The following is a 10,108-nucleotide window of genomic DNA, read 5'->3' as shown; positions in this document are numbered from 1 at the left end:
GTGAACTCCAACACGTGGTGCAATAGGCAAGCCCACTCCAGCCCGCCGCCTTACACCGTGGGCAACTCCAGAGAAGTGGAGTATCCAGCCCCTGTGGAGGAGCTGGGTTCCAGAGTCCAAGCTGTGAGTGGAGGTGAGACCAACTATACTGTATCTCTCTCTACCTCCCTCACAAGATCAGGCTCCCCCCCCCCCCCCCCCCCCAGGCGAGGTCACGTTCCATGTCCCAAAAACCACATTCTGTGAGCAGTGTGCAGAGTAATCGTGTATTAATACTGTGGCGAGCTCTGTGGAAGAATTGCTCTGAGTCAGGAATCTATTCTGCCAGTTGAACACCAGAGGCTTTTATTTTGACATGTATACATACAACTGGAACTTCATAACAGGATCAGACTCCACACAACACATTTCCTACTCATGGTTGACCACCAACATCCAACAAACCAAACCAAACAAGACGAAATAATTAACTATCTGAACCGAGGAACAAAAACACAACACAAGCACAAATCAACACACAACAACCCCGACAATAACCCTCAATAACCTCCGGCAACACGTAACCTGAACTCCCATCATGCCCTGCAGCGACCAACTCCGTGATCGCTACAATACTCTCCACCACTAGGTGGCAGCACAGAACGTTTCTGGTGAAATGGAAACTTAACAGACGTCAGTCTGGTTAATCTCCACCTGCAACATCAATACAACTTGTAATATAAACACCCACCAAAGCCTGTCCGAGACATAAGACATTAGAAAACAAAATCTTTTTTTTTTGTTTTGTTTTGTAGAAACAAAAGAGAAATGACCATTTAGCTCAGTTGGTTAGATCGTGGTGCTAATAAACCCAAGGTTGTGGGTTTGATCCCTGGATGGACCACACAGCTTTTTGCCCCCAACAGAGAAATTCAGTTCTTTTTTTAACGCTTTAACCTGCTTTCGTACCACGTTCTTGGGCAATGACGAAGGTGTAAAACCCAATTTTTACTCAAACTAGTCCAGAAGAAGTCAGGTTTTAGGTGAAACCTTCCATTGCTAGCGCAACATAGAACGTCGGTTCGATTCTCGCACGAGGCTCTGAATGTTTCCAAGCTTTGTAGTTTAACTGAGTGAACGCGGCTTCAATAAACATGAGTTAAGCGAGACGTGCAGCTAAAAAGCGCTGCCTTCTTTAAACTTAACCAAAACTAGATAAAGACTAGATAAAGGTTACCACGATACAGCGCAACCTTCTGTAAATGAATTGTTCATATTGGTGACACCAAACAATTATATGTCCCAACACAGGAGATCTCATTCCTCAACCCACACTCAACTCAGTCAAGTTTTCACATCTCAGACATTTCTATTAACCATCTTTCCTGCATTTACTAAATATATTTTTCTCCCCTGTCAAATTCACATTAAAAAAATCCAGCGACCTCTGTTCAACACGTGACATTTGGTGACACCAATCACAGTGAATGAAATACATTAAAGCAGTGTTTTTCAACCACTGTGCAGAGATATAGTCAGGTGTGCCGTGGGAAATGATCCAATTTCACATTTTTTCTAAAATAAACATTTACTCTCACAGCCACTACCAGCTGTGAGAGCAGAGTAATCATATATATACTGTGGCGAGCGCCAAGGAAGAATTGCTCTGAGTTGAGTTTCTATTCTGCCAGCTGAACACCAAAGGCTTTTATTTTGACATAGACACGCGCAATCGGAACTGTCAAGGCTCCATGATGAGAGGGAACCAGTGTGGGAACCTCTGGCCTGTCAGGACAGATGTGACTCCACTGACAGCTGATGAGCAGAACATCATAGGAGAAACACTTCTTGTGCTTGCTCCTTTCCATCAAGCCACAGTGGAGTTGTCTGAAGAGAGGCGAGTGTCGGGGTCAAAGGTCATCCCGATGATGAAAATGCTCTATCTTGCACTAGAGTGTAATGCTTCAACCTTGCACACACAGGCAGCCATACACCTCCATGACCAGCTGAAGCGTGGAGTCACAGACACTGCTTCCAGTCTGGAGTCATTGAGCGTGTTACCATAGCAACACTTCTAGACCCCAGATTTAAATCACTCGGGTTCTGCAGTTCCTCCAAGTGCAATGAGGCCGTCAGTAGCCTGCAGGCAGAATGTGCGTCTGTAATCGGACGCACAATGAGCCCCAGCCAGGACCGTCTTCTCAACAGCAGTCTGCACCCACTTCAGGCATGTTATTTAGCATTAAATGTTTGTTGTTGTTTGTAAATCATGTACTAAAATGCCAATTTGTTGTTTTTTAGATAACCTTTGGCAACATCTTGACATAGAAGTGGGCAGGCAGACCAAAAGTGCCACAGCTGATGCCGTCCAGGAGGAGAGAGAGACCTGGCAGAGGGCAATATTGCCAGGTCCCAGGATCCTTTGCGATACTGGGACAACCAAAAGCCACACTACCCAAACCTCTTCCACCTGTCACTACAGTTTCTCTGCACTCCAGCCTCATCTGTGCCATGTGAGCGGGTGTTTTCCACAGCTGGAGAAGTTGTGTCAAAGAAGTGCAACAGACTACATTTCAAAACATTGGAAAAACTTGTTTTTTTGAATAAAAATGTGTAAAAACAAAAATCCCAGTCCCCGAGCATTGTTATTCACAACGCGTTCACTTAGATTTTCATGTTATGATACATGTTCACATCATTTATTGACTGTGTCTAAAAATATCAGACATTTTAAATTAAGATGAAGACGTATGAAGAAATAATATAAAATACAAAGACTTAAGTTATATTATTGTATATACTCGGTCATCAAATCAGTGTCAGTTGAATCTTTCTCCTTGGTTGCCTGTAGGGATTTTAAAGGTCCAGCAGGGGGCAGTATTCAGTGACACAGTATCGACACTATCAATACAGTGTGGCAGTTTGTCGAAACGCTTCATGATACCTCATCAACCCATCACTAGCGATTGAGACGAATGGTCCAGCCACCGAACATAGTTATGCCTGTGGATTTTGACAATTCCCAGTAGAAAGTAATCACTGTAGGTTGGACATAACACTCAAATGTTACTGTAGCATCACCTATTTTCCTTTGACCACTACATACTGTATATATATATATATATCCCTTCTTCATGTCTGAATAAGGTAAATGGATTAAATCTTAGTTTGAGAGATTAAGATTGCCACAGATCTCCTTTAGCCCATTTGGTAGGGTCAATAGAAAAGCCCATTGTTTAGTTTTTCATGTTCTAAAGTATTTAAATGAGTCTCTTGTAAAAGGACCACTTCAGCTTTTTGACAAATTTGTTCTCTTTGCCAGGTTTACGATCCCATTTACAGTTGTAAGGATTTCTTCCCTCCGAAGGAACCAGTTATGTTGTGGTTGGCTATCGATAATGATTAATAATTATCAGATAGTTATGATTTCATTCTAAATGTAATCTGATCTGTATCAGATACCTCGGAGCTCCACTTGTTTAACAGGAAATGATAGCCAATTTAGTTATATCAGTCTCATAAGATATACTAAACAGTTAATCAGGAATTTGAATTAATAGTTAAATTAATTACAATTACCAGAATTAACAGTAAAGGTTGAAGGATTTTGGAGTTCTTGACACAGAAGAGGTCGACATTTCATTCACCTTTGTGCTCATTAATAAAACAGCAAGTATGATTCCAAACATATTTATTTACAATGAGAACAAATAAACACAGATTCTAACTACCTATATACAGCTGTGTGTGTGTGTGGCGAGAGAGGGAGAGGTGGAGGGAGTGTGTGTGTGAGAGACGTGTGATGGAACTACAAAACAAGATGGCGGATCACAAGAAACTACTTTCAAATGGAGGTGATCAGAGAGCAGGTAGTCTGTCCTGGTGTCCATGGTCTCGACCATGTGCTGGAGAACAATGGAACATGGAAGCTAGTCTTTAGCGTCTGCTTCCTGTGTGTCTCTGCTAAAGGACCATTTCTAGAATGAGTTGATGTGAATGCGATTTGTCTTGTAAAACGTCAGGAGTCGTCCGTTGGTGTTCAGTTACTGTGTGATGTTGTCTTTGATGTGATATGTGTAGGATTGTGAGTTAACTAGTTAGTAAAGCAAAGATTAGCATGCAGACCCTGTGTCTGTGGCAGAGGTAACGTTGGTTTACAGGTTGAAAACTGCTCCTAATATCATTATCTATAGAACTCAATTTCTGTAATGGAATCAACACATCTTCATAAAGTTAAACAGTTCTATGCATAGCATCAGGTTTAACTAATCTCCGGCTTTTGTTACCATCTCTTTGATGTTTTCGAAGAAACAACAAACACAAAGAAGTTCTGTGAGGCGTTGTTTCCCTGGTCCCGTCCTGGAGAAACCGGTTGGTGTTCCTTGGTTGATGGGAGAGCAGACTCTGGGTGCTGGTCTCTGATTAGGGGAAGGTCTGACTCTCGTGGTCGGGTCAGCAGAGTTGAGGAGTGAAGGCCCCTGGTGTTAGCTGTATGCTAATACTGGGTGAGCTGCAGCTCCCATCTCCCTGGTGTTCGCTGCAAGACTCAACAAGACTGCTTTTGTTGAAAGTTTGTGGATTTGGAGGTGTCAAATCCTGAGAGCCTCAACCAATCGGTGACTGGCTGAGTGCATGGGGGAAGCGTCTTGTGAGCAGAAAGCGGGAGAGGATCTGCATGGGTCTGCGGTGGAAAAAGTCCCCCCCCCCCCCCCCCCAACTGGGTGTGATGGTCAATCACATTACTGTGTCCAAATTCATGTCATGACAAATGAAAATTGTCTTTCCCTAGAAATGAACAAACTTTCTGTGGTCTTGTGAGATCCCAACACAGTATAAGAACTTTAAGACAAGGATACTGCATATACCATCTCCCAATAGTAATGTTTCTCCCAGTAATACAAAAGCATAGAAAATTCAAACAATGATTGTTGGGTTTCTCCATTAAAAGCTCCTTGAAATGACTGTTGGTGCTAAATAAATAAAGTTGACTTGAATTCATATAAATGAGCGTCTAAGAAGCCGTTTGTGTAGCGGGTGGAGAAGATAGTTTGGAAAACGGATTGTGTTCAATCAGGGAAATGAAAGCAGCAGCAGCCAGGACATTTTAATACACTTTATTATTAATATTTATTATTATTAAAAAAAGCACAAAGAAAAGGAAAAAAGGATTTAAAAGAATATTGGCCTTTCACTGGGTTTTACACAGGTCCTGTTGTGTGGGAGACAGAGGCCATAAGTCCTTCTCACTTTCCACAGCATCTGCAACACACAAGACGTTAATCAGACATGAGCGAGACACAGCAGGAAGTCTGCTTCTGTTAAAAAAAAAAAAAAGTTCTTCACAGTTTGTGGAATTGCTGGGTTTTCGCTGTAAAAGTGCCCTGAAATGAGGCTTTTATTTGGTGCTCTATAAAAAGCTGGACTGAATTGATTGTGTTCTCTCCTGCAGCGAGCTAGTTAGCAAGCATGGAAAAAGCTTGTCATTAGAGCCCAGGCGATTCTAATAAACCTGAGTCAGACTTTAAAGTTTGACTGTGTGTAATTTGACATTAGCTTCAGAAAACGGTCTGAGCCTCGGGTATCAGAGGCTCAGACTGAAGTCTTTCACCGGAACGTCCCTGTTCCTTTCTGTAAGATTTGAGAATTAAAGTTTCTGATTCTGCTGAAAAAGTTTTCCAGTCGAGTAAAACATACTCTACCAGATAAGCTGAGCAGGAGGACGGTTCAACTCCAGGATCAGACCCGGTACTCCTCACAATAGCATAAGTGTTAAAGCGGCTCTCCGTCTGCACAGGAAGGTCTCAGGAGCACCACACTCACCTGGAACGGTTCCCAGTCTGGAGTTATCGAAGAACTGTTTGGGGGCGGCTCTTCTCAGGGCGTCAGTGCTGCCCACGTCGAAGAAGCGACTTTTGAGAGGATCCAGCTTGTTGGGGGAGTCCGGGGCCTTCAGTGGAGACTCCCTAACCTTGCTGGGGGAGTCCAGGATCTTTTGGGGGGAGTCCAGGACCTTCAGAGGAGACGCCCTGACCTTGTTGGGGGAGAGGAGGAGGTTGGGCGGGTCTGAGAAGTGGAAGCCCCTCCTCCTGGGAGTGCGGGGCGATGGCGCCCGGTCTGCCTCAGCTTTGCTCTTCAGCCTCACAGCTCTGCTCTTCCACTTGTTGATGTCAGCCTGCTGACTGGAAGCCACACTGCAGAGGAGGAGGAGGAGGAGGAGGAGGAGGAGGAGGAGGAGGAGGAGGAGGAGGAGGAGGAGGAGAAGGGTTCGACCAAACACCACCAGTCAGTAGGCTCTCTGGCTCAGGTGGGACAGTGTTCAGTCAAAGTGTGAAAGCGTTACCTCTCCAGCTCCGACACTTTGCGGCGGAGCTGCTGGACTTCCACCTCCTGCTGAATGCTGCCCCTGCTCAGGCCCCTGGGCTGGGTCAGCCGGGTGTGGAGCTCTGCACCGGTCAGGACTGAGGGGACAACGTTTGATCAACTGCTGCAAGCTGCTAGGATGGAGAGAGCTTCACAACCCGTCGGGCATCTGGACATTTCCCCCCCCCACACATTGTTCTTCTCTCCCAGTTTAGAGGATGGAGCAGGATAGAGGACAGATGGAGCGGGATAGAGGACGGAGGGGATAGAGGATGAATAACAACTAACACAACGGACAAAGTGCCACCCATAGTTGGAGACTGTAGCAGTTTCTGTTCATATTTCTTAAGGAACGTGACTGATGGGAGCTGGACTCCTGGACGTCCCGTCAGCTGTAGAGACTCCCGGACGTCCCGTCAGCTGAAGAGACTCCCGGACGTCCCAGCAGCTGAAGAGACTCCCGGACGTCCCAGCAGCTGAAGAGACTCCCGGACGTCCCGTCAGCTGAAGAGACTCCCGGACGTCCCGTCAGCTGAAGAGACTCCCGGACGTCCCGTCAGCTGAAGAGACTCCCGGACGTCCCGTCAGCTGAAGAGACTCCGGGACATCCGGTCAGCTGAAGAGACTCCGGGACGTCCCGTCAGCTGAAGAGACTCCCGGACGTCCCGTCAGCTGAAGAGACTCCGGGACGTCCCGTCAGCTGAAGAGACTCCGGGACGTCCCGTCAGCTGAAGAGACTCCGGGACATCCGGTCAGCTGAAGAGACTCCAGCTCTGCAATACAACCGGAGGAGGTTCCATGACTTGCAGACTCACATGACTCCTCTCCTTGCTGCCTCCTCAAAGTTTCCTTCAGCTTCCTCACAGAGTCCTCCTTCTCCCTCAACACGACGCTCAGCCTCTGGAGCCTGAGAAACAGACAACATCCTTCAACGTCAGCAGGAAACCAAACTCACCACTGAGGAGCCACACTGACGTGAGAAGCCTCTTACTCCTTCTGGTGATCATCAGATGCTGAGCTGAGCGCCACCTCCGTCTGGAACACTTTGGCTTTGAGCTTTTCCAGCTCGGCGGCACCCTGAGAGACGAGAGTCTGAAACAAAGAGGAGGTCAGAGAGACTGGTCACGAGAGCTGAGAGGAGGAGACAGCAGGTGGCGCCAGTTGGCTCTGATAAACATCACTACTCATGCAGAAATACATCATTTGCAGTCAAACACGTCTTTTTGGTAACAAGCCACCATTTTCTTCATGACTCATGATGTCCAGGTCTACGCCGCCACACCAGAGCCTAATATGGGCAACAGGCCAACGATAATGCATCAAGGTGTCAAAATCTTTTGAAACTCCTGCTACCACAAGGTGGCGCTATGACTGAATGGACGTGTTCAGAGCAGCACTGTGTTCAATCTGCCTGAAACTTCATGTCATCAGAGTTGCATCACTTCCCGTTTCATGGCGAGCCATCAGATACTCTGAGCGCAGTGGCCACGCCCCTTTGAGATCACAGTTCCATTTTGAGAAGTTATCAGGAAGGCCCGTTGGACATCCTGGCCAGGTTTCAGGTCTCGAGGAGTTGATGTCTCGGAGGACTGTGTGTTTCACGCATTTCAAACGCAACTCAAAAATGACATCAGCTACAACTACTGAACGCATCAGTTCAATCACATTTTTCCCCAAACGTCAGTTATACCAGGTCATGACCAGAACACAGGAACCAGACCTGTTCTGATCCATCCGGTCTGGAGAACCAGACTGATTTACGTTCAGGTGGAACAGAATGCAGACGAGGCTCTGCCAGCAGAGTCCCACCGACACCACGTGAAGATGCGTCTCATCGTAAATTCTGCTGACACTATATACGTTATCGCTGGATCCTTTCTAGAAACCGTTATTAAAATAAATGGATTGACCTGTCTGAGGACAAGCTGCACATTGTTGCTCTGTACACGTGTTTTAAGACCAGGCCAGCCGTCCTCACCACGGTGGGTTTAAACGATTTAAAGTGCCTCTATGCCGACTAGGGCTGCAACGATTCGTCGACGTTGTCGACAAAAATCGATAATAGAAATTGTCGACAATGAATTCCATTGTCGACATTCGTCGCTAGACGGGTTTTTCCAACAGAGTGAGGCATCTCACTTCATTACAATCTCTGCCGAGTCGCACATGCGCAATAGCGTCTCTGACGCGCGGCAACGTACACAGAAATAATGGCGGCGTCCAACACAGCAGCTGCGCGCACGAGAACTTTCAAAGTTTGGGAGCATTTTAGCTTGGATACGGCGAACAAAAAGATTACTTGCAAGGTTTGCAAAGCAGACCTTGCGTATCATGGCAGCACTTCGGTGATGCACGAACGAATGTTGATTTTAAACCTGGTCTGTCCACCATGACAGGTTTGTGTCCAGGTTGTAGCAAACAGTCCATGTTTTCAACATGAATGTGGACAAGTCTGAATGCTTTTTCAGCTGTGTATCTACACATGTCCGTTGTTAAAACCGTTAGATTTCAGACTGTTGAGAATTGTAAAGTTCTTTTACAACTGAATGCACTTCACAAAATGCACTTTATATTTTTTTTATTTAATGTTTTACTGCTGCTAATGTGCCCTTGGTTTACAGGAAAGAAATGTTTACTTGATTTTAATAAATTTTTTTATAAAACACATTTGCCTGTCCTTGGACAGAGGTTTATTTATTTTTGGATTTATGGCCTATCAGCAGCAAAGTTGAATAAAAGATGCATTTTTCATTGAAGTACCCACCTTTCTTGTGTTTATTATTCATTTGCCACATAATTAAAGCAACCTCATGCTAAATTTAAGAAAAAATTTATAATTATCCGATTAGTCGACTAATCGTTTCAATAGTCGGTGACTAGTCGACTATTAAAATAGTCGTTAGTTGCAGCCCTAATGCCGACTAAACGGAACGCTGTGCTCTTCACGTCATTTCGGTTTTCAGTGAAAGTAGAAAATAGGCTGGATTCCAGTACAAAAATCCAAAAGAACAGAAGAAAGTGAAGGTTTAGAAACCTGCTGCGTGACGTCAGCCTGGGCCTGGACAGAAGCTTGTTGCTCTCTGAGCTGCTGGAGCTGCTCTTCAAGCTGCTGCACCTGAGATGGAGATAAAACACTGGTTCAGAGAACTGGACGGGGGCCCACTGGGCAGGGAGGGGACTGATGGGGGGGGGGGGGGGGGGGGGTGGTGTTTACTTGTTGATGCAGCAGGGCCTGCTCCTCCACGTGCCGTCGCTCCTCCTCCACCCGCTGCTCCTCCGCCTCACACGAGATCTGATGAGAGTTCGGCCACAACATCAACACGCTTTAATGCTCAGCCGTGCTCCTCCCCTCACGTGACCAACAGAAGGACCATCTACCAGGTTGAGGCGAGCCTGGAGGAGGTCCTTCTCCCATTTCAGCTTGTCCAGCAGCTCCCCCCGCTCCCAGCTCCACTCCTCCAGAAGAGTCACTTTGCTCTGCAGCTCCTGGGTCTCCTCAGAGACTCTCTTCTGGCTGGACTCCTCACTCAGCAGACCGTCTCTCTCAGCTTCCAAACTCAGCAGCTTCTCCGTCAAACTCCTCACCTGCGAGCAGAGAACAAACCCGCCGCTCACTGGAAGGCACCAACCTGCTGATCACGTACCTTTAATAGACTCGGCTACATTTTGAGTGTTGATGAGGACATGACGACAACGACTCCAATACAAGATGATCAGATTTCTTGAGAATCTGCCCTGGCAGGATTTTTGCCTCCAAAACCATTTTTTT

General features: G+C 46.2%; 1 protein-coding gene across 1 annotated transcript in view; it reads right to left on the bottom strand.

Moving 5' to 3' along the window:
- Positions 1–5,167: 5,167 nt before the first annotated feature.
- The window catches only part of cenpe (centromere protein E), a gene marked incomplete at both ends in the record, with an annotated part of 28,474 nt that continues 23,533 nt past the window's right edge, over positions 5,168–10,108 (bottom strand). Inside the window, 8 exons of the mRNA XM_080514442.1 lie at positions 5,168–5,238; positions 5,800–6,170; positions 6,320–6,437; positions 7,155–7,246; positions 7,331–7,431; positions 9,374–9,454; positions 9,554–9,631; positions 9,718–9,924. Of these exons, the coding sequence (XP_080370568.1) occupies positions 5,168–5,238; positions 5,800–6,170; positions 6,320–6,437; positions 7,155–7,246; positions 7,331–7,431; positions 9,374–9,454; positions 9,554–9,631; positions 9,718–9,924 (1,119 nt within the window). The remainder of the gene's footprint in view (positions 5,239–5,799; positions 6,171–6,319; positions 6,438–7,154; positions 7,247–7,330; positions 7,432–9,373; positions 9,455–9,553; positions 9,632–9,717; positions 9,925–10,108) is intronic.

Source organism: Blennius ocellaris (genome assembly GCF_963422515.1).
Source record: "Blennius ocellaris genome assembly, chromosome: 18".
Taxonomy (NCBI): Eukaryota; Metazoa; Chordata; class Actinopteri; order Blenniiformes; family Blenniidae; genus Blennius; species Blennius ocellaris.
This window is presented reverse-complemented; position numbering and strand designations above follow the sequence as displayed.